Source organism: Coturnix japonica, chromosome 12 (assembly GCF_054131305.1).
Source record: "Coturnix japonica strain WE chromosome 12, WE-NBRP24, whole genome shotgun sequence".
NCBI lineage: Eukaryota > Metazoa > Chordata > Aves > Galliformes > Phasianidae > Coturnix > Coturnix japonica.
This window is the reverse complement of record NC_140674.1, coordinates 14,828,665-14,852,620: the sequence shown is the minus strand read 5'-3', so window position 1 is coordinate 14,852,620 and position 23,956 is coordinate 14,828,665. Positions and strand designations below refer to the sequence as shown.

The window sequence follows — 23,956 nt, the reverse complement described above, 5'->3', positions numbered from 1 at the left end:
ACCAAACAAAAACTCATCCACTTTTCCATCCTTGTTCATCACCTCTGCACCTGCACAGCCTGAGGTCCAGAGGGTGAGAACTGCCCCATCCTCACTGCTGGGACAAACACCCCAAACTTCTTTGGTGCTTCTCCAGGAGAGCTGAAGCTGGATCTGCCCCGGCTCTCTCCGTGCAACATCTTTGTGCCTCAGTTTCCCTTTCATGTGGGGTCAAAGAAAGTTTCCCTTTTTATGCTGGGTCAAGCACATCGCTCAGGGCTCACAAAGCCAAAACAGGCTTTGGCCACCAAAAAGGCACTGAACAAGGCAGGGCACGAGCGTCTCGAAGCAGATCCGACCCCGCATTTCCTTCAGCGGACACCTCAGCGTCGAATATGCTCCGAGACACCCCCAGCTCTCCCACAGCCCCGGGGTCGGACGTACAGTTTGCCGTCGGAATCGGGGCTGGGAGCGGGCAGCCGGGACCAAAAGGGCCGCGTTCTTCGGTACAAGCGTACCCCCTGCCGACCAGAGGGGAAAGCACAGCTGCATGGACACCCCCTCCAATAAAGAAATAAATAAAAACAGGGCGGTGAGCGGAGCACAGCGGCGGCCGGTGGCTGGGGAGGGGCGGGGGGGAGGCACGGGGCTGAAAGCACGACGCTGCAGCATCCCGGCTGGGGTTTGCTCTCTGCCTGGGGCCGGTTTGCACTTTTCTCCTTCGCTGTTGGCTTTTTTTTTTAACATATATTCTCCCCCCCCCCATCCCATCCTTCACCCACACCCCTTTCTCGCCGAGGGGGGGGCCCAGCCGGCAGCGCTGCCCTGGCCCAACCAATCAGGGCCCGGTGGGGTTGGGGGAAATCGGGCCGTGGGCTTTAAAAGCGGAGCCCTTTGTGCACCGCAGCCCGGCGGCAGCGGCGGGGTCGGGGTGCGTTTATCCCCGCAGCCAGGGGGGTGGGCAGCGGCCTCGGGGCGGCTGCGAGGGACCCCGGCTGTCTGCGGGCAGGTATTTGTCTTCCCCTTATACCCGAATAAACACGCGGCAGCTCGGCTCGCCCTGCTTGCTGTTCTGCCGGGGTCTGTTGTTTTCTCTTTTAATTGTTACTTTGTCTATGGTTGTTTTGTTTTGTTTTTTTTTTTCTTTTAACCGCCTGGTTTCCTTCCTCCTTTGCACCTGGTGGTTTGTTACGGCAGGGTCTGTTGGGCTGGTTGGGGGTGTTGTGTTGTATTGGGGGTGCTGCCTGCTGGCGGAGGTTGCGAGCGGGGCAAGGCTGCCCTTGTCGTTGTAGGGTCGCTAGGGGGCTCAGCGCCGCGTGAGGCTGTTGAGAACCTCCAGGTTTTGCTTGTAGAGCTTGGGCTGGGGGGGGCACTGGTGAGATGTGTCCTGGTATAAAGCAAGGGGTGGGGGGCTGCCTCGATTTCCCCACTTGGAAGCAAGCGGCTCTGTAATTCTCACCCCTCTCAGATCTGGGGTGACTTCAAGTCGATCAGGGTGTCCCTGCGGCTCCTTGTCGCTGGGCATTGCCACTATCAGTGGCCCTGGGTGGTGATCACAGCGCTGCTCAGACCCCAGCCAGCCCCATGGCAATGGGACCTGCTGCATTCTTCAACCCCCTCTCAGCCCCAGTGCTGCCTTTTGGCTGAAGCTGCTGCTTCAGTCCCAGAGCTGTGCCAAGGCCTTGAAAGCAGAAAAACAGAACTGAGGAGCAATGGCTGGAACCAACCAACAGCACCATGGACGCAGGACCCAGTCTGTGTTACTCTTCTCCAGTGTTTGCCCCCAAATGGCACTATGGAGCAGGGAGGGGATGTGCTGCTGGCACTGGAGCTGCAAAAGGGATCAGTTTGTCAGTCACCCCTTCCAGCTGAGTTTGCTTTTTTTGTTCCCAAAGGCACGTCATGCTGGTGGCAGAGTAGATGACACAGCTCTGTGCCCCCGCAGTCTTGTGAGAGCAGAGCACAGAAGGGGCATCCTTAATGGCAGACCCTTGTAAGCAATATGTACAGGAAGCCATTGGCATGAACAAGAGCCAGGGCTGATGTTGAGATACTGCTGCACTGTGGGACTTGCAGCCTCCTTGGGGGTAGGAAGGGGAAATGGGGGGTGGCAGCTCAGCTACTCCCCCTTTACAAGGGCCGTTACGCAAATTGAAAGGAGCCAGGAAACCAGCTGAGAGGCCGTGGGGGGCCAAAGTGAGGCTCAATTTCCCCTCTTGCCTCTGAGTCACCACAGCTTTCCTGGCCGAGACACCACTTTGGTTCCTGCCCGGAGCAGAAGCTCTTTCCACTGTTGCTGGTGCCACTGTGGCCTGGGTTAGAGCTGGAGTCACTGCAGTGGTGGTGGGACAGTGAGCATTAGTCCAAGGGCTTGGCTATAGTCTGGTCTCCTGACAGTCACCGTGCTGGGGGCACTTTGTTGCCCCTGCAGCCTTTGTATCCTCCTTCCCCACCTGCCATCCCGTGCTGAGAGCAGCACACATTTGGAAACACAAACACGGTCAGTTCCCTTCCTGCCTGTTGGCTTCCTCTGCTCGTGGCCTTGCTTTGCGGAGCAACTTCCTAAGAAAACAAAGCAAAGGTTGTGCTTTGCTTGTATGTTTGCACAGGCGTACACACACACACACACACACACACACACACACACATGTACACACGTGTGGCTGGTGCTTTTCTAATAAACTTTGACCACATTTCCATCCCAGTGGATGGAGGGGCAGAAATGTGCAAACATGCTCAGGTCAGCAGGGCTGGGCAAAGTGCAGCTGTGGGAGGTGGAGGGGTAGATTCTCCTTTCTGGGCTGCCCTGCAGCACAACCCCATATTAGACAACAAAAAAGCCTTTGCGGTGGGAAGCTGAGCAGCTGCCTGGAATTAGGGTAGTGGGGCACGGGGAAGGCAAAGCAGCCTTGGGGTTGTTATGAGGGCTGTGCTGTGCTCTGCTGGGGGCTGAGTGCTGCCCTGGCGCTGAGCCTGACTGTGATGGCTCTGTGTGCAGCAGTGATAGCACGCTGCTGGGATGGCAGGTTGGTGTGGCCCTGCAGTGGCACCCTCCTGGGGGTCCCAAATGCCTATTGCTGCTGTCATCATTGCTGGGACCCCTCCAGCACAGTGCTGTCCTCAGCATTTCCCATCCTGACCAGGAAACGGAGTGTTCTGCTTCATGGACGATGCTGTGGGTGCATCATTTGTGCTGTCCCTATTACTGTGCTGCATGGCAGAGGTGGGCGCCCTGTGTGTCCCTGCACACACGTTGGGGACATGGCTTCCTGCTCCGAGCCCTTCAGTGGGAGGTGGGCACAGAGCATCGTGCTGGCACGGCACTGTGCTGCCCAGCCCCTACACATGGAAGGATGGAAGGGAACGGCATGTTTAATATGTTTAATGCCCGCACGCCATCCCATGCGGCAGGACGGGATGCGCGGGGCAGTGCCGTAGGCCGCGGCTCTTTGTTTCCCCCCCTTCGCCTCAGTCCTCCATGATGTGGAGAGAGCGGGCGAGGCTGGCGCTGTGAAATGGCGGCCGAGGGAGGCGGGGATCGGGGGGGGGGAGGAGGAGGACGGAGGTGGGGAAGGCCGGGCGCCATGCGGCCTACCCGAGCGCAGCCACACAAAAGGCTGCAGGGAAAACACGGAGGGCAGCGGGACGCCGTGCGGAGCGGCCTCCACGGCACGGGGACAGCAGCGTCCCCACCGCGCTGCTCTGCAGCATCTCCGGGGTCACCCTGCAGCCATTGGGGTCAGCGCTGCCCCTCCGTGGCTGCTGGGGGATGGAAATGTCTCAGTGAGGTCGCACAGCCCAGTGGGGTGAAACCCCTTGTGTACGGGGGGGTGGGGGACACGGGGGCAGATGGGTGGGTGGGCACATGGCTTCTGCTCTGTTACCCCCAACTGCGTTGCCAAAGCAACCCCATCTCTTGTCCCCTTGTTGCCGTGCCTGGCAGTGGGTTCTGGCTGCCTCTGCTGCTTCTCCCTGCCCCGCTTTGGGGCCGTCCTGCATTGCAGTACAGCAGCCATATGCCCCTCTGTGCCCATAGATGGGACAAAGCCGTGCTGGGAAAACTCAGCAAGTCAGGACACAAAGCTGCTTTGTGCCCCACGCTTTGTCTTAAAGGCACAATGTCTCTTTTTGGGGTGGCTGGAAAAAGTGGGGCTGCGGGTCTCACGCCTTTAGAGATCTGCACACCCCATAGGGATTGCCCACCTAGCAGCAATGAGAGGATGCTAAAGGGGTCCCTTATGTTCTGGGGATGGGGCCCGTCCTAGGAGAGAGGTTTGCACAACCATGAAAACCCCAGTCCTCAAGCAGGTCTGGCCTCCCCAGCCAGTCAGGCTGGTTTCAAGGTGCTGCAGGGTCAGGCTGGCCCCAATCCCCCTACCTGGCCCCAATAGCTGCTCATCAAGGTCCACCCAGACCCACTGCCTTCCTGGGGTGGGGATGGCAGTGCTGGGGCGAGGAGCGGAGGACAGCTGTGCTCCAGCTGCAATGAGGGGCTGGGCTGGTGGTGGGAGGGACTGGGACCATTGCCTAGTGCCTGTTGCTTTGTGCTGGGGGGGCCGTGAGGGGACAGAGGCTGACCCACATGCATGGGGCAGTGCTATCCCTTAAACTCACAGTGCTGGGAGGGGGCACAGAGCAGAAATCCCTGCTCCCTCCACTCCTTGCTGTTAGCTGTGATGAAGTTGCTCAGGTCTCAGCCTAGTTGCAATGAACAAGGAGAGAAGGGGGGGGAGGTTCGTGCCAGGGCCCCAATCCCACAGCTCACACAGCCCAGGGTGAGAACACCCCATTGTCCCCCACCCTGCATCCCTCCGTGGGGCACAGGTTTGGGTGCCTTCTGATGGAACCTACCTACAGCTCACTGCTGCCCACCCGTGCTCTCCTGCATGAGCCCCCTATGTCTGTGCGCAGCCCTGGGTGGGCACATGTGCACACACACACCCTGTCCTTGCACACGCACTTTGCACACTTGTTCACCCATGCGAGGATGGGAGTCACATCCTGCACAGTGCTCTGCAGGGCTTTGGCCTCCAGCCCAGCTCACACAACCGGAGATGGAAAAAGCTAAATTAAGAGGCTGCCGGGACAAGGGAAACACAATCAGACGCACACACAGGCAGACGGGCTCACAGCTTGTATTGATAAGTTCCTTTTTTGACATATTTTTCAGGGCTGTGAGCTGGGGCTGGGCACTAAGATAGGGAGAGGACTGAAAAACCCTGTGGTCAAAAAGTGTGGACCGCATCAGCTGCCTTTGGGTGCTCCCTCCCTCCCAGTGGACACTGCAGGACTCGGATCTGGCAAAAATGGAAACAGCAAAACAGGCTGGGCCGGCATCCAGGGCTGCTCAGTGTTAATTAATCTGTGCTGCGATGCAATCCGCCCTCAGCCCCACAACATCCCAACATAGGCATGGCTTCAGCTGCAGAACTCTTTGCTCAGTTTTAGGAAGGAGGAGGTACAGCCACTGTCCCATCACCATTTCCCAGTGGCCATCCCGCTGTGTGTGTGACTCTGGCTATGGGGCTGTAGCTCTCCTTGCTCCACAGCTCCCCAAAACCCAGCAGGACCCCATGGATCCCACAAGACAGGTGGAATCCCTGCTTGTCCCGTGTCTTCTGATGAGGTGGGAAAGGAATACTCACTTTGGTGCAATGGGGACTGTGGTAGAGCCCCATAGCCTGGCCATCCCCAAGCAAAGGACCCAGTGTCGGGGTGTGTTGCAGCTCTGCTGTTTCTTTCTTCTCCTGCCCGTTTATTTTTATCCCTGGCACAGGATGGGGATGGCTGGAGCTGTGCCAGAGCTGCAGCTGCTGTTGGTTTGGGGGGTGAGGGCTGGAAGCTGGGCGCCACTCAGGGTCTGCCTTGGGGCAGCACTCGGGGTCTGCTTTGGGGCAGCACTCGGGGTCTGCTTTGGGGCAGCACTCGGGGTCTGATTTGGGGCAGCACTCGGGGTCTACTTTGGGGCAGTGAGAGGTGTCCCCATGGCTCGGGGTTGGGGACAGCAGCTCCACCCAGCAGAGTTTAATCCCGGAGTCCTGGGATGGGGGAAAGCAGCGTCCTCCATGGGAGGAGGTCCCGGAATGGGGCTGGGCCGGGGGGTGCCAGGTTTTGGGGCAGGGATGGGGCGCGGGGCAGAGCTGGAGGTAGGGGCGGGGGCAGCCGGCACTGCTGTGACTCAGCTGGGGGTGGCAGCCGGGAGGTGTTTGTGTTTAGTTTCTAACGTTACCGTTTCCACAGCACCGGGAAACGGGCCCGAACCCCGGGGGCCGTGGGGAGCCGGGCTGGGGCAGCGGGGCGGGGGGGGTGGAGGGGGGGTCACTCACAGCGGCTGCTCACGCCGCAACAGCTAAAAATACCAAAATACCTCGGGCTATTGTCGCCAGTAACAAAGCGCCCGGCGTATTTTTAGCGTTATCTCCGCCGCCCTCCGGGGAGCGCTCCGCCCGCAGAGCCGCCCCTGTGCCTCAGTTTCCCTCGTGTGCACCGTCCCCTCCGCTGTCCGCTCTGCTCCAGCCCTGGCAGAGGACGGATGCGATGAGTTGGACGGGTGTCACCGGGTCTCTTAAGAGTGACAAGACAGGCTGGGGAGCGTCCCATTGCTGTCCCCTTTTCATAGCGTTCATCCCCAAGGCTCAGCAGCAGGAGGCAGCAGCACGGCCTCGCTCAGTGGGATCTGGCATCGCTCCTCGGGCTGCAGTGAGCTGGCGCGGTCTCAGCTCAGCACCGGGGATGGCCGTGCCAGCCTGCGAGGGCTCTGCCAGGATCTGGGCACAGCCCCAGCCCCGAAATGCCAGGATAACACTGGATTTGTTCAGATTTCCCTGCTGGAATGAGAAGGAGGGAGCTTTAACTCTCCTTTTCCCTGCCAGCGTGGTTCGGCTCGGCGGCACGGAAGGGATGGGAGTGGGTCAAACACAGCAGGGATGGGGCTGTGACTCCACTTCCACCCGTCCCCTAAAAGTCACCCATACACCATAGCTCGAGTAGGAAGCTGGGACTGCCCCTCTGCTCCTCACGTTCCCCCTCTATCCTCCAGATAGTCCCAGCACGTCCCTTATGGCACACTTGGTCTCAGGGGGGATGTACGGCCCCATCCCCTGCCCCGTGCCCCCTTGGCACCCGGCCCTGCTCTCAGCTCGGGGCTGTGAGCCCAGGGCACAGCAATCACCCCCTTCACTGATGACTGCGGGGGGCTATTGCAAAAGGTAAGGAAATAAGGGGTGAAACGTACCCCGGAGGGACTGGGACCCCCAGTTTCCCCATGGGACTGGGTCTGGTGGGGACTGAGGGTGTGCCCGGGGGGGGGAAAGGGGGGGTCATCTGTACCCCTGGAAGTGACAGCAGGGACATCCCGCGGGAGGCAGGGATTTAAGGGCGGGTAGAAAGGGATCCGATAAACCCCGACCTGCGCACAGATGTGCGGGAGTGGTGGGGGCGGAGGGGCTATCGGACACGGTTCCCGTGGGAGAGAGGATGTGGAGGGGGCAGATTTTGCAGAGGAGGGGAGGAGCGGCGGCGCCGGCTCCGGCGGTCCCGACACTTGGGCGGCCCCGGCGCGGCGGAGGCTCCGGTACCGCTGTGATTTCGGAGCGGCGCAACGGAGGAAGAGGCGGCGGGAGCAGGCAGGCAAGCGGCTGTGGGACTGCAGCCCCCTCCCAACTGCGGCACCCCCAGCCCACAGCACTGCCCACGCAACCGGAGGGATTTGCTGGGGGGGTGTGAATTCCCAAAGGTTTATTTTTTGGGGGGGTTGGCCTAGGGGTGTATGCGATCCCCTGGTGGGATGGGGCCGGATTTAGGGTTTGCAAGGAACAAAGGATTGGGGGTGTGGAGGCAGTGGAAAAATACTGGCAGGGCGGTTGTAGGGCTGGGGGACACCGTGCCCGGAGCATTGCGCTGCACTGTGGGCTCTGCGGGGTGTAGGGGTGTGCCCGTCCCTATAGGAGGGAGCAAGGGGAATGAGCCCCCACAACCCCCCAGTCATTGTACCGCAGCGTTGGGAGTACAGAGGGAATGCAGGATTTGGGATACCTGGAGTGAGGCATGGGGTGGGAGCAGAAGAGCGTGCGAGTGTGTGCGTGGGCATGAGGGTGCTGTGCGGGGTCTGTGGGGTGGGTTTAGGAGTGTTTGTATTTGTAATGGGAGTTTAGAAGGGCAGCGGGGGGTTGGGGTGGCATGGCGGGCAGATGAGCAGTGCCGGGGGCTGGTGTTGCTTTCTGCCTGGGAGCCCTGCACTGAGGCTGCTGGAAGCCTACAGCTCCTGGCGAGCCCTGTACCCAATGTACCACTGCCACAGAGACCCCAAGGCTTCACCTCGGCTTTCCTTCAGCCTGATTCCTGCAAGGCTGAGGACAGAGGGACGCTTTGGCTTTGTCATGAGGCTCCTTTCCAGCCCCAGCTCTGAACATACCAGCCAGGTGCCATCTCATCCCTGAGTCCCTCTCTCTCTTTTTTTTACCCAAAAATGGGAGCTGTGCCACTCCCCATCCTGCTGCGAGTGGGTGGCATCTGGGTGGGGACAATGGAGATCAGAGTGCAGGATAAAGCTGAGCCTATTTTTATCCTGCAAAGTAATTACCAGAGCCTTCCAGTCCTTAATCTGCTGAGCGCACCCTGGCACGATTGGGTCCCTCCCTGAGCCTGGCAACAGTGCTCCTGTCACACGTCTCCTGCGTCAGAGCCCAGTAAACTCCCACCCGAGGCACCTCCACGATTGGGAATGAGGAGCTCATTTTGGGGCTGGGAGAGAGGTCTCACCTCCCACCCCTGGGTGCCCCAGTCCCTGCACTGAGACTGGTGGGGCTCCAGCTGTGTGAAAGCACTAAATCCAGAGTGTTTTCCCTATGGCTGCCTTAGAAGGTTTCTACCTGCAATGCACGGCTTCCACCAGGGCTACAGGTCCCTCTCCACTGAGCAGGGGTGGCTCCGGCTGCTGGTGCCAAGTCCCCACTGGCTCCATTCCCAGCCTCTCCCCATCCCATCACTCTGCTCTGGCTTGCTGAAGAACCTGTTCCATAGCTCCTGCCACGAGTGGAAATTATGGGCTGTATTTGGAGCAGTGCTTCTCACCCAGTGCAGAGGGACCTCTTCATCCACATATCTGCAGCCAGCTCCAGGGAGGGATATTTGGGACTCTGTGGGATCCTCTGGGGACCTCACGTCACCATTGTTGGATATTTGGCAGCACCCCTCGCTCCATCCATCCCAGCACACAACAGCAAGCACTAAGTTATCAGTGTGCCACACTAAACCACTGCTGTCATGAGGCAGGAGCTGATGTGGAAGTTCAGGGTGACTCCAGCAATGCTTCTGTCCCTGCCTGGAGGGATGCAGTGGGCTGTGAAGCATCTGCCAGCACCGATGGCCATAAAAGGTCCTGAAAGAGAAAGCCCAGGCGGGATCATCTGGGATGTGGGAATGGGGCCCAGGGTGGGATGGGGTGGTGGCACACAGTGTCCCTTCCCTGCTGCCCATTTGGGATCTGCATCACCTCCCACATGGGGCTCAAGGGGACAATGCCACCCATTCATTGGGGCACCTGGGTGGTGGGAGTGAAGGGCACGCAGTGAGTTTCCCCCGACCCCACAGCCTCACCCCACAGACAATGGTTCCCTTTGACGGGGTTTTATGTGTCCAGCCCCCTCCTTGCCACCCAGCCGGTGACATTTACCACCTCCACGTTCACAAGGGGACTCAAAGGTCATCAGATGTGCCGTGGAATCACAAAGCACAACTGGCCCCCTCTGTGCTCTCCTGTTTGGGGTCCAATGGTGGGGAACAAGGGATGAAGGAAGATGAAACGGGGACCTTTTCCATTCTGGTGACATTTGATCTTTCTGAGATGGACCCATTGCTACCCCGGGGGTACCTCACTGTGAGTACAACACCACGGAGTTCCAGCCTCTATGGGATATACCATGACTTCTACCCCTCCAGAAAGGCCCCTGCACCCAACTCCTGCCCCATCACACCCCCAGGGCAGTTCCCCCAGGAGCCGGGTGAGCAGCCTCGTTCCTCCTGGCCGCCTCCATTGGGTCCTTGGAAACACAACCCCTAGTAAACAGGCAGTCTGAGAGCTTAAAGGGAAATGAATGCTTTAGGGGAATGCAAAGGGTGCGTGGGGTCGTGAGAACGAGCACAGCCGTGCCTGGAGGTGGGTGCCTGCAGCGCGACGGGGCGGTTGATCAGGATCCGAGTCCTGCAGGGTGCAGATGCTGCTCTGCTCTTTGGCTTCACTAGAAGCTTGGGGACAGCCAGGGAAGGTGACACAGGGCACAGAGCCTGGGGGGGGGGGTATAAGGGCACGGGGTGCGCTGTGCAATGGGATGCACATTACGTAGGATGCAGAGTGCACATGACGCGGGGTGTAGGGCGCACTGTACGTGGGACGGGGGTGCTCGTGGTAGGGAGGATGAACAGTTCAGCCCATTTCCCCCCCCCCACCTTCGTGCTGAGCCCGTTTCTCCTCCCACCCCCTGCAGTTGGCTGACGCGGGCTGACGTCCCTATATTATGCTGATTTATGCGGGTTAACCCTTTCCTCGCCGTTCCAGGGGGCTCCGGTGGTGGTGGTGGTGGTAGGGGGGGGGTTGGTCCCGGGACCCCGCCCGGTGCTGCCGTTGTCTCCCCACCCCCCGCGGGTTTCCATGAGAACAGGACCGGGATGATGTCAGCGGTTGCTACGCGACAGCGTGAGGTCATTGTCGCCACGGCGACGGGATGGGGAGGGGGGGGCATAAGGGGGCGGGGGTGGGGGGGCAATACGGGGCCTGAGGGAGGAGGGATGGCCAAGGGGGGGGGAGGGGGGACAGGACGACAGGAGTGATCCCCAGGGGAACAGCAGGAGCTTCTCATTACAACGGGAAAGGGGGGGGGGGGGGGAAGGAAGAAAAACAAAACAAAAATACAGCTATTTATTAATTAATTTCTTTATTTTTGGCACGGTGTGAGTCGTTATTATTTTTGGAAGTGCTAACAGCCAACAGGATGACCATTTGGGGACAGCCTTTGGGCCCTGCAGGCTGGGCTGCGTGGGGAGGGGGATATGAGGGGGGGGGGCTGAAGGGGGGGGAGTGAAGGGGTGCTCGGCCCCATCCCGATCAATGGGACATCCGTTTCTCTGTGTCCTCCATTCACCTCCTTCCTGTGGTCAAACCCCAGCCCGTGGTGGATGTGGTGGTACCTAAAGTGACTTAGCGAGGGATGAGCAGGGATGGGGATGGAGAAGCTGAGCTTAGGGCAGCCCGGGTCTCAGCACCCCTCAGGGAAACAGTGCCAAACCTGAGCCCCCATATGACATAGATGGGGTCCCCCAAAGTGATGTTGTACCCCACAGAGGTGTGTTTGGGTCAGAGCTCAGCTTCTGGGCTATTCCTTAAGGGACCTTTGAGAACAATCTTCCTCCCACCCCGTGGAGGGAAGGGGTGAGGGCAGCCCCCACCCGTAGGGTGCTTCCAGGCGGGCTGTGGGACAAGGGCGACAGATGGAGGAGGGCAGACGGAGACCCTGCACGCTGTGATGGGATCTTGGCTCGCTCCTCGCTGAGCAGCTGCTGAGCCGATGGGGCTGCTGGGAGAGGGAGGGATGGGGGACGTGGGTGATTCCCTAATGTGGGACAGCTGGGGGGGGGACGGGACACGAGCTCTGCTGCCAGAAGCGCTGGGCTGGGAGGTGTGTTTTGGGGAGGGGATGAACTGCGTGCATCGCTGCCGTGTCAGAGCCCATGGGCTGCTGCGGACACCACGGAGAAGACCCCGACCTTAAGGCCAGCGTCCAGACCTCGTGCATCTCCTCTTCTGCACCCGTGGGATGGAGAAGCCATCGGTTCAGCTCGTGGTTAGGGGTTCATTTGGGGCAATGTCTGTATCTCCTTCCCACCGCCTCGCGTCCCCAGGCGCTGCCCGCTGCTCCCGTGTCCCCTCGGTCACTCGTGCTGCTCCTCGCTCCCACGCGTGTCCACCAGAGGGAGCCAGCGAGCCACGAATCGGAACCGCCGACCACGGACACCGGGCCAGGAGGCGCATGGGGTTGTCCCCCCTCCTATGGGTGTCCCATATGGGGACCCTATGGCTGGGTTGGGAAGGATGCTCCTGGTGCTCTCCCAGCATCTCCCGTGTGCTCACTGGTTCTCAGGCTCTGCAAGTGGGGTGGGAATAACCACCAGATGGGAGCGGGGGGAAAGGCAGAGGAGAAACCTCATTGCATTGTGCCAGAGGAAAATCTCCCCCATTTGCTGAGGGTTTGCTCAGTTATTTACAGCCTGGCACTCGTGGCGGCCACATGGGGTGGGATTTGCAGTGGTCCTGTGTGAATCGGGAGCTTTATTTTGGCTGAACACAAGCGGGTGGCATCAGGCTGCTGCTCAGGACTGCTGCCATCAGCCTGGCACAGTCAGGAAGGAAATCCCATCCAAGTACATGGATGCACACATGTCCTCAGTACTCTCCTCTGGAGCTGCTGGCAAGCAAGTGAGCCCAGCCTGGCCCCTTCCCAGCCCCATCTTTGGGGGGGCTCTGGGACTGCAGGAATGGGCTGGGGGCTGTAGGAATGGGCAGTAGGGCAGGGGGTGGTTGTTGCTCGCGTGCTGGAAGAGGAGGTGGCAGGATGGGGTGACCAGCTGAATGTGTTTCCTTTGCAGTCAACAGAAGGAAGCTGTGCTCCAAGCATCTCCTCCAGCCCATGGGAACTTCCTTCCCTCACCCACCAGAAGCCACAGCACTACCATTCCTGCTGCTATAGCACGGGGCTGGCAGTGATGCTGTGCACCCAGCCATCACCCACTTGCATGGAATAACCTGATGGGGCTGCTGAGGTCTGATTTGCCCATGAGAGGTAGGGTTGGGCTTCCCCTGTGCTGCAGGTGAGATGCTCCATTGGTTACTCTGTACTTTCTGAGTGTGGAAATCGGGCTGAGAGCCTCTAATCTCTATCCACTTGGACACAACTACCATACCTAATCTTCCATCACTTGGCTGTCCCCAGGGCTCTGCTAACATCTGGAGCTGCCTGGGGTCCACGGTACCCCAGAGTGGATTCCATGTGGTCATACTAACATGCACGGGTTCATTGAGCCTGTTAGCATCCCCTAACATAGAATCATTAAGTTGGGAACAGACCTTGAATATCACCAAGTCCAACCACCAGCCCACCCCCACCGTGACCACTGACCACATCCCTCAGTGCCACATCCAGGGCTGATGACTCCACCACCTCCCTGGGCAGCCAGTGCCCCACTGCTCTTTGTGAGAAGATGCAGAGAGAACACCTCATCCCACCCTGCGCTGTGTGGAACCCCATCTCCACCATCCCCACATCCCCATCCCTCAGCCTGGCCATGTGCCGGAGCAGAGTGCACACAGAGATGCTCTGCAAAGGGCTTCAGGGGCACACACAGACCGTGCTGCTCACTCCTCTCCCTCTGGCTTCTGTCCCTGTTTGCTGCCGTGCTGTTCTTCATGGTGATGTTGTTGCTCTTTGTGGCTGGTGGGGCTGATCTTAAGTGAGTCATTATGTGGCAAATGGGATCCAATCACAGCAACATTATTTCCTCGCCCGGTGTTCTTTGCAAATGAGATTTTGCAGAACTTGGAACATTTATTTTTTCTTTTCCTTCCAGCCAAAGGCCTCTTCCCAGCCCCATTTAAAAGCCCACGGATTGGGTGTGGGATAGAATGAATATTTACCGCGGGGCTCACAGGGCAGTGAGCTAATAAACACTCTGGCAATCAATCCTGGAGGAGCAGCCGCACCTGGAGTGCGCCAGTGAATGCAGAGCTGCTGCGAGTGAGGGCTGGGGAGAGGCCGTCCCTGCTTCTCAATGCTCATTTCTCTGCTTTGGTGACTCACACGGGAGAAGGTTTGGAAAGGAATAAATAGAGCCCATAAAGTGTCTCGCTGATGCTTGGGAGGATGCCCTGGGTCTGTGCTCTGTCTCAATGATCCAGAGGAGGTCGTGCTGGAGCGGAGTGATGCCCAAAACACTGTGGGTTGGGCAGCACGTTCTTGGCTGATGGAATGCTCCCTGGGATCAGAACCAAGAGCCCTTTACCAAGAGCAGCTCTCGAGCATCACTGGTGCTCAGTGATGTCATGGGCCTTCTCCCTTTCCTGCCTATGGCTGAGTGCATCCCCAAGTCCTGTTGGAGCCCTGTAAGAGCCCTGCTCTCCTGCCAGGTGCAGAGGCACTTGTCTGTGCCGGCCCTGATTAGCAGAATGATGGTTGCCATGGAGCCCCAGTTACTGCTCTGCACCCCAGTAGACCCAGGGGGGAGGAACACGTGGAGTAGAGGCCAATTGCACTCTTCCCAGAAAGCTGATTGCTTTTATCCCAGCCGACATCTCAATGGGCCTTTCATTCATTTCCTTTCTACTTTCAGTCCGAGGTTTGGGAGGAAAAAAAGAACTGTCCCCTCCTGGGATCTCAAAGATGGGCTGGGAGAAGCTCATGGGGTGACCTGGGGCAGAGCATCCCGAGTGCTGTCCTGCATTCCATAGGATCCCACATCACTTCGGGGCTTACAGTGTCCCCTGGCGGTCATGGGGACAGTCCGGGAGAGATGCTCCTTATAATCTGTATCAGCCAGGTAGGGTTAATGCAGTCAAGTGCCTGACAAGGGGAATGGGATGGAGAGCCGTTCCCCATACACAGCTCCTCCTCTTTATGGAGCAGTAATGGAACAGGAGTTGCCATCTTCCGATGATTTCATTCATCAGAAAATTGGAAAGCGGAATGGATTGCTCTGAAGTGCTGCTGGGCCCACAGGGGACACTTAGCAGGAAACAAATATTGAGGGGTAAAAATGGGAAGCAGCATGCAGTTGCTGGGAGGCACAAACCCTTCCCAAGAGCTGCAGTGATGGAGAGGTTTTCAGGAATGCTCCCTCTTTGAGGTGGCCTTTGTGGACCCATCATGGATCCATCCCAGCCTTGGGTGTGGATGGGGAGAATGCAGCCCGGGCATCAGCAGGGAGAAAAACCTGTGCCTCCTCCAGGCTAGCAGTGCCCAGATACAGGTGCTGAATGCAGTGAGTTGCACTGGGGCTCAGCCTGGGTTTCAGAGGTAACACAGGACAGGAGGCATAAAGTCTGTCCTGGTAGATCTGTCCTGCCTGCTCTTTTCCATCTCCTCCAAGATCCCTGCTTTGCCTGCTCAAACCCAGCCCTGCTGGATTCTCTCCCAGCTCCATCCTCTTTGTGCACAGCCAGGATGGAACAAAGATGGGATGGACAGAGGAAGGTCCCAAGGATGATAACACCTTTCAAGGTCCTACCTCGAGTGCTGGGTCTCTGGATCACTACCAACCCCTTGACACCCTCAAGGGGACAAAGGGTGATGCTGGCCGTGGGTGCATGTCTTCAGCTGTACAGCCAAAGTGCCATGGAGCCACAGCAGGGCAGAGACCTCAGACTCTACACATTACCTCCTGAGCTTGTGTGGTGGGAGGACAAGGGGAGACCCCTGTTAACTGGAGGCAGCAACACAGTGCAGTTGGAGGCAGGGACGGGGATCCTGGGGGCTGCTGGAACCACCTCCAGAGATGATGATGACCACATATTCAAACGGAGCCACTGGAGCAGGATTCGAGCTGGGTGCTCAGCTGCTCCTCCGGCTGGAAGTTGAGCTGAAACTGACTTGAAGAAGAAGAAGAGGAGGAAAAAAAGAAAAGCACAGACTTTTGGAGAGAGGGGACGGGCAGCCTGTCATGGTGCACGGGGACATGTGAACGCATGGGGTGTGTGGGGGGTGTGCGTGTGCACGTGTCTGCATGCCTGCAGAGCCGGGTTGTTACAGTGCAGAGGACGGGCAGACGGACAAACAGACACACAGGATCGCAGACAGACTGACGGACAGGCAGCAGGAGGGATCCGAGCCCGGCTCATAGCGAGAGCTGATGCCGCGATCGCAGCAGTGATGGGCTCCAGCTCGGGCAGCGCTCCGCAGCCGGCGGTGGGGAGGACCCAGGGGTCGCACATCTGGGAGCCCGGGGACCCCGAGCAGCCGCTGGTTCCGTCTGCGCCCTCCCTGCAGAATTCCGTCCAACTCCGGCCCCCGCGCCCGCTAGTGTCGGCAGAGCAGCGCTGATCGATGCCTCCTTCACTACGCAAATGGCAAATCACCGCGTTGTGAAGGCTGCTGGTGGGGATGGAGACGGCCGTGCTGCCCTCCCCCGGGACTCACTCGAGTCAATGGAGTTTATGACTTTAACGTATTTCCTCTCCCCTCCTGAAGAGCATCTCCTCCGCGGTGCCGCTTTGCCGGTCTGGGCACTGGGTTTGGGGACGAGAGGAAGACCCCTGGGAGCCCCCCGCTGACGGAGGAGAGCAGCAGCTGGCGGAGAGGGGCAGCGGGCTGCCGAGATCTGAGCTCCAAGTGGAAAGCGGGATTCCTTTCTCCTGCCTCTTAAGGCAGCGACGTCTCCATCCCCTCCTTCGCTCCCTCCCCGTCCGACCCTGTCTGACATAGGGGTGCTGGGACCTCATCCTGCCTTCGGAGCTTCCCGGCGAGACGTAAGTTCTTCCTGGGGAGGAGGATGAATTTTCCCCTTGCCTATTTCACCTCTCAGCCCCTCTGCACGGGGAGCTGGAGCTGGGGCAATGCATGATGCGGTCCGGGGTTGGCTTCGGGGCTGTGTCCTGTGGGATAAGTGAAGAGGGGACAGCCCTGCCACAGTGTCCCCACAGCTGGGACAAAGGGACCACAGTCAGGTGAGGGAACTGCCAGGGCTGTTTGTAGATGGGACGTGGGGCAAGGGGAGCTTGGGGTTCCTATAGGGGGAGGTTTGGAAAAATTTGGGTGCTTTCCCAGTGGAAAAGCTTTTGCTGGGGCAGGATGGGGGTGCTGAGTTGTGGTGATCAGCAAAGTCTTGGAACCCCAATGGGAAGAGAGGATCAGGCTCAGGAGCAGCAGAGGGTTTGGGAAAACACCCTGTGAACTGCCACGTCTCCCGCAGCCATGAATCCCTACATCATCTGCTCTGGCCCTGAGCTCCCCCTGCCCCAGCGAGACTTCCCCATGGAGCCCCCCAGCCCCGACCTCTGCAACAGGACTCAGCCTGGTGCTTTATTCGACCCCAAAGATGCCAACCTGACGGAGGAGCAGCTGCGGCATAAATACTTAGGGCCTCGGAGGTCCAACTTCTTCATCCCTGTCTGTGTGATCTACCTGCTGATCTTTGCTGTGGGGGCAGTGGGCAACACACTCACCTGCATCATCATCCTGCGGCACCGCTTCATGAGGACGCCCACAAATTACTACCTGTTCAGTCTGGCTGTGTCCGACCTGCTGGTGCTGCTGCTGGGGATGCCACTGGAGCTGTACGACATGTGGAGCAATTACCCCTTCCTGCTGGGGGCTGAGGGCTGTTACTTCAAAACGCTGCTCTTTGAGGCTGTCTGCTTCGCTTCCATCCTCAACGTCACCGCCCTGAGCGTGGAGCGCTACATTGCTGTGGTGCACCCACTCAAAGCTAAGTATGTGGTGACCAGGAACCACGCCAAGAGGGTCATCATCACCATCTGGGTGGTGTCAGTCATCTGTTCCATCCCCAACACCAGCATCCATGGGCTCCAACCTCTTTATGTGCCTGGCCGGGGCCGTGTGCCTGATTCGGAGATCTGCACTCTGGTGAAGCCACGCTTGATTTACAATCTCATCATCCAGATCACCACCATCGTCTTCTTCTTCCTGCCCATGGGCACCATCAGCATCCTCTACCTGCTCATCGGCCTGCAGCTCAAGAAAGAAAAGATGCTGGAGGCCCTGGGAGCCAAATCCAGTAGTGACAGTGACTATGACAGAGTCCGGAGACAGAAGAAAGTGAAGAGGAGACAGGTCACAAAGATGCTGTGTGAGTCTGAGAACAGGCAAAGCCAATGGGGGTGTTGGAAGGGTGCTGGGAGGAAGCAGAGGTCTTGGTCATCCTTGGTCATCCTGGAGGAAGGTCGTGGGGGCAAAGGCAGAGCTGGTGGCTGTGATCCAAGGGTGGGGTCTGCTTGTGGTGGCTCATCCAGGAGAGCCCTGGGTAAGAAAGGGGAAGGGACAAGGCTGGGGTGGTTAACCTGTCCCTCTGCTAACCCAGATTCCTCTGCCCTACAACCTTGGGGTGTTGTGGTTGTCTCCAGCCCTACTCCTTCCTATGAACATGAGGCTCTGACCTGAGGATCGACCAGAGCACCCCTCTGTCCCACTTCACTCCCATCCCTGTCCTTTCCCCCAGCAGCCCCTGGCTGCTTCTCCAGCACTGGAGCACCAAGTATGGTGACAGAAAAGGGCATCAGGATGTTGAGCCCCATACCCCACTAACAACAGCCCCTGTCTCCCTGCAGTTGTGCTGGTGGTGGTGTTCGGGATATGCTGGGCCCCCTTCCACACCGACCGCCTCGTTTGGAGCTTCATCTCCGCCTGGACTGGCCCCATGCTCCACATGTTCCAGTACGTCCACATCATTTCAGGCGTCTTCTTCTACCTGAGCTCAGCTGCCAACCCCATCCTCTACAACCTGATGTCCACCCGCTTCCGCGAGATGTTCAAGGAGGTGATGTGTCACCCCGGCCAGCGCCCACCAGGCTCATGCAGGCACTCACCCAGCGTCACCCACGCCACCACCCGCAGCACTGAGTGTGAGCCCATACCCAGTGCCAATGGGCTGCCCCTCTCTGATGCTGAGGAGTACGAGATGGAGGATATGGAGGAGATGGAAGAGATGGAGGAGATGGAGGGAGGCCAGGCTGTCACACATGCCACATCCCACTGCTGAACAGCACGAGGACATGGAGGAACCAAAACAGCTTCCCCACCATCAGCATCACCATCACCACGGCATTCACCTGCAGGTTTGAGGGGTGCAATGGGGCTGTGCATCACTGTGCTGTTCCACCAGGAACAGGGCTGGTTCTCGGCTGCTGCAGGGACACGGGGACCATCCCTTGCTTCACTATGCCCAGGTTGCAATGCATCCTCTCTGCTCAGCACTGGGGCCAGACAAAGCGAGGACACTGTGGTGTCACACGATCCCTTCATCCCCACCCTGCATGAGCTGTTCCTCACCCAAGAATCACAAATCAGAGCCATTCTCTCTCAATTTGTGCCCTAGTTGCATTCCTTGGGACCCAGACCCGTCCCCAGCACCCAGCCATCCTCCCACCTGCCGACAACACTGATGGGCACCATCCCTTTGTCCTCCTTCCTGCACATCCCCACACCTTGGCACAACAAAGTTGCCGTGGAAGGTGATGATGGCAGGAGCTCCTGCCCCTAAAGGCACCCTGAAATGTGCTGCCATGCCTCCATGGTTCTCCTGAGCCTTTGCTCACCTAAGGCAGGGAAAGTATGAGCAGGACACACAACGGATGTGGCCTCCCCCGGAATGGAGGCGATCAATCTGTCCCCAGACACGCTGCTGGGAAAATGTCACCAAATGCCACGTCAGGTGGGCAGGCAGGCAGGCCAGCTCCCCCCGGCTGGAGGGGCTGATCGATTCGCTGCCTGGGATCGATGCTGCTGCCATCCTGGTGTGCACAGGGTCCTCCCGTGGGATGGAATATCAGCGCTCCAAAATGCCGCCCCGTGGCTATCAGAGCAGGCTGAGCCTTTTCTTACACAACTTTCCCAGCCGCAGTTTTCTCCCAGCGAGGACGTGCACTCACAATCTCCCTCCTGTGCCCCTCTGACCCAACCCCAGCCTCACAGCCCCTGTCCCATTGGCAAAGCATTTCCCTTTGGGGTCTTGTTGTGCAGATGAATGTGGGGCTGCTGTAACCTCTGCCCTTCAGGATCCTCTCAGCTGCTCTCAGAGCACGTCGACGTGGCAAAGTGCATCCATCTCCATTCTTCCCCCTCTCTATCTCCCGTTGCTCCCGGTCCCAGGCAGCCACGGGTGGAAGTGACAGATGCCTCCTTGATGGCTGTTATTGCCCCATTAAGCCTCACACGGACACAACCCCAGCTGGAAACCTCTGGGGAATGGCTTTTTAATTGGCAGTCGATAGCATTTTATTGTGCAGCGACAGCAAGTGGAGTTTCAGGTCCGTCATGCCCTGGCTTGGGGCAGAAGTCAGGAGAATAAACACCTTGGCCAAGGGGCAGCAGAAAGTGATTCCCTTGGGTCCCCTGCTGTCCCCTGGCACAGCCATACTCCATGTGCCCCCTCCGCCTCCCCTTGGCTGCTCAGTTTGCTCTTTGATTTGCAGGAGGGGATGGTGGTGATGCTCCAGCAGTGTCTGTCAGGTGGTGATGCTGGGGCTGTTTAGAGGTGTTTGGGTTTCTTTATCACTCCAAATAGAATCTAAAGGCAAGCCTTACCTCTCCAGCCACTGCTCTGGGACAGCACACAGGGACAACCCTGTGACCAACCATGTCACTGTCCCTGCTGGGGGCTTGGCCAAATGCTTGTAGGTGTTGCACAGATACGTGGCTGGTGGTAAAGTGCTTCTGCAGGATTAATCAGAGGGATTACCCATGCTGGGAGCTATGCATGGAAGAGATGGTTGGGACAAGCTATGGATGAGTGATAGGGTCAGGGTTTGGGGCTGTGCAGGGACCCCCACATCTCCCACCCATGCTATCAGCCATGGATCAGACGTCCCCTGGGACAGCATGGCCATAGTGCTATGAGGTCCCCAGTGCAATGGGTTTGCTCTGAGTTTACTGGGTTTCCTCTGAGCTGGGGGACACAACTCGCTGTCCCCACAGTTTGGGACACGTGTCTGGCCCGAGCTCCGCACCACCACCTCCAAATGGTTCATTTCCCAAGAGCTGCTTCTCCAAAGTTGTCATCTGTCCTCTGAGATTTACAGCAGTGCCTTCCCAGCAGCCGATCCCATTGGAACCCGCTGCAGCCGAACCCCACGTGCTCACACCGCGGCACAGCAAATCCCCCCGGCTGTACAGCACCCCTTGATGGTGCCTCCAATACAAAGATTTATCACCTTCGCTGGGGGATTAAAAAGCAATTCATCTGCGAGGCTGCCCCAGCCTTGTAAGGCTTTTATGCTGGGGTTGTTTGCAACGGCCATGGCTTTTTTTCTTTCCTTGACAGAGCCAAAACTCAGTTTTACAGCAGTTTTCCCAGACGGCTGGAGCTATGATGGATGGCACTGGGAATGCCAGCAGATTCTTCACCACCCTTCCTCAAAAGCAGAGGGAGGGGCTGGTTTTTGCTTGCTTCACATGGCTGTCGGTGGGGGAAAGCTCACGTGGGCAGCATTTACAAAGCCCTCATGGCTGGATCTCTGGCCCATGGGCCACCTCCAAGAGAAGTCCATCACACTCACTGATGTTGGAGCTCAGGAAGGCCCAGGCAGGATGGAGCACCTTGCATTGTGAAAACGAAGGCTGTGATGTCCAGACTAGAAAAAGATAAAACTCATCTCATTTTCTACATATTTAGGACAGCCAAGGCAGAAACTCAAGAGCTGGCCCTGCAGCCAGGCAGTCACAGCAGCTTTAATTACCTGGCTTCATTGCTCCTTGCGTTCATTGAGACAGCCAGGGAAGTTTTATCTCCTCCTGTTGGGACAATTGAATGTGACACGTTGGAGAAAGCTGTCAGAGAGACAGAGCGGATTTCTCTCATTATCTTTCCTTTGCTGCCTGTCAGCTGCCAGCACGGCTGGAAAACGCAAAGGGAGAAATGCAAACCCCAAATACAATCCTATACAATACAATCCTCCCTTCTCCTGCTGCCCCACTGGCTCATATCTGTCCCCATGCACACTGACCCCACCAGCAGTTGGCCACCCTTAATTCCTCTTGCGATTTCCCTTCTAGTGCTTAGGTTCACCCTGTTTCCACTGGTTCCTCCTTTTGGAGCAGCTGTGAGTGACTTCAGGACGCTCTGCTCCTAAGTGCCATCCTCCTGCAGCTCCTTCAGCGCTCAGAGGGTTATGGCTGAAGTACAAAGCTGCATTAACACCATACCACCCACAGCCCGGAGGGCTCCTGCAACCTCACTGCAGTTTGCTTTTACACCACTTTTCTGAGCATGAAGCTCATTTCATCCTCAGAAAGGATTTTCTAGAGGAAACAGCTTCCTGAGCTCTCCATCCCAGGGCACAGACCCCAACATGTAACTTCCCAAAGCTGAACATAGCAATAAACTCTGCTAGGATGTCATTTCTCCCTCTCAGGATAACTGCTCTGCTGAGGCACGGCACACCCAGGGAGCCCATTCTCCTGGGTGAGGCAGAAAGTGACAACTGGATGTAAATTATATTAGCAAGGCCTTTTATTGGACAGATGCTACACGGTAGGACTATGGCAAGGGACAGGGAAAGTAATGAAAGCAAATGGTGCAGCACCGTGGGGAGACAAATCAAATAAGGGTCTGACAGCACGGTCTGCACTTGTTTGCTCTGAGGGAAATGGCTCTTGGCTCAGTGGGACACAACACAGCAGCGCTCAGCACCAGGTTGGTCCCATATCTGTGTCCCAGGCTGGTCCTCTTTGCTCCAGCCACAGGTTTTGGGGGTTCATTCATGAGATGACTGTGGGGACATTCCCTGGGGAACAGCAGCCGATGCTGGGTCACAGGGTCAGGTGCCACCCGGCCATTTCCAGGCACTGTTCTGCTTTCTGCCACACTGGTTCCTGGCTGTGCACTTTCTCTAGGGGCAGCTCTTTGCTTTGCAGGGTTCCCCCTCATCCACCTTAACAGCGTTTTTGCCACAAAAGCTGCTAAACCTGTTTTGGCCACATTACTTCACGCTGATGCTGCGAATGGCTGCAGCCCTGTCTTGGCCCAGGGGTGAGCTGTGCTGCAGAGCTGACACGGGCCTTTGCTGCACACTCAGGGCCGGCTCCTGCAGCACGTGAAGGGTGGGACTCTGAGTGACCATATCCCACACTAACGTGTGACGGACACAGTGAAGTCAGCAGTGCCCCCCTGTCCTTGCCCCATTCCTCCCTATGGCGTCAGCCTGCCTGCAGGCTACCAAGAGCCTCCCGGGTCCCCCCATGGTGCCTCCTACACCAAGTGTGACTTCATTCATTCACAGACCCCACATATTTTCTTTAGGTTTTCTCCGCCAGGTGAGGGGCTGTTCTCCTTAGAAGGGCAGAGGGGAAACAGGGCTGAGCCTGGAGCTACGGGAACAGGGCTGGACTCCAGTAACACCACACCAGATCGGGGGGGGGGTGAGGAGGGGGTAGGACCTCGGGACCATTCGCACCCAATTCTTCATGCACTGAAATAAAATCCCATAGGAATATCAGCTCCCAATGGACAAATTCAGCGTCATCCACAGTGCGGATGTGGATTATTTTTCTCTAGGGCTGGGGAGGGGGGAAATGGGGGAGAGAAAGGAAGGGGTGTGGGTGTGTGTGTGGGTGTAGGGGTCCTTCCATGTGAAGCCGCTCACTGCCCGATCAGGGCTCACAGCAGCGCTGTCACAATCAGGAACCGGAGCTGGATGAGGGTTAATAGCGGGGCTGAGGGGCACGGGCAGCACAGGGCAGACCCCGACCCTAACTCTGTGCTTTAGGAGCCCCTGAATAAAGCAGGAACCCCGCAATAAAGCAGCCACCCCAGCTGTCCCCCGTTCCGTTCCGGTCCCATCCCATCCCTGGCCGCATCCCCCATCCCCCTCCAGCTCCATGTCCCCGCTTTACCCCCCCCCCCATCCGCCCCAACTCCCCCCCCCCCCCACCCGGCCCCACCACGTGGTCCTCCCGCCCGCCACGTGCTCTCCCGCGCTCCCGGCCACGCCCGCTCTCCGCTCAGCCTCCCGTCCAATCAGAGCGCGTGAAGCGAGCTGCCGCCTTCTCATTGGCCGCCCCACTTCTTAGAGGGCGGGAGTTGCGAGCTTCACTTCTCGCACCACATCTCGCGAGCTTTCCCCTTTCAGCCTCCTGTAACGCGCTCTCACATTGGTTGAAAACAAAGCGACGTCCATTGGTGAAACGCCTCGAGGGGCGGAAGTGGTGATTGGCCGCGCGGCGCGACGCGCTCGCCGATTGGCCGGAACAAGGGCGGAGTGGGC

The 23,956-nt window shown here is 58.2% G+C and overlaps 1 protein-coding gene across 3 annotated transcripts; it reads left to right on the top strand.

Moving 5' to 3' along the window:
- The first annotated feature begins 6,212 nt into the window (after positions 1 to 6,212).
- Positions 6,213 to 19,059, top strand: NMUR1 (neuromedin U receptor 1). 3 transcript variants are annotated; one of them, XM_085513140.1, is made up of 5 exons: positions 6,213 to 10,677; positions 12,619 to 12,812; positions 13,597 to 16,486; positions 16,930 to 17,826; positions 18,305 to 19,059. In XM_085513140.1, exons 4-5 carry the CDS (start codon positions 16,932 to 16,934, stop codon positions 18,733 to 18,735), a joined length of 1,326 nt encoding a protein of 441 aa, XP_085369266.1. In that variant the 5' UTR covers positions 6,213 to 10,677; positions 12,619 to 12,812; positions 13,597 to 16,486; positions 16,930 to 16,931; the 3' UTR covers positions 18,736 to 19,059. The 3 variants fall into 3 exon arrangements, with proteins under 3 accessions (XP_085369266.1, XP_015727431.1, XP_085369267.1); XM_015871945.3 differs by lacking the exon at positions 6,213 to 10,677 and adding an exon at positions 11,569 to 11,816; XM_085513141.1 differs by lacking the exons at positions 6,213 to 10,677; positions 12,619 to 12,812; positions 13,597 to 16,486 and having other exon boundaries at positions 16,504 to 17,826.
- The last annotated feature ends 4,897 nt before the right edge of the window (positions 19,060 to 23,956 follow it).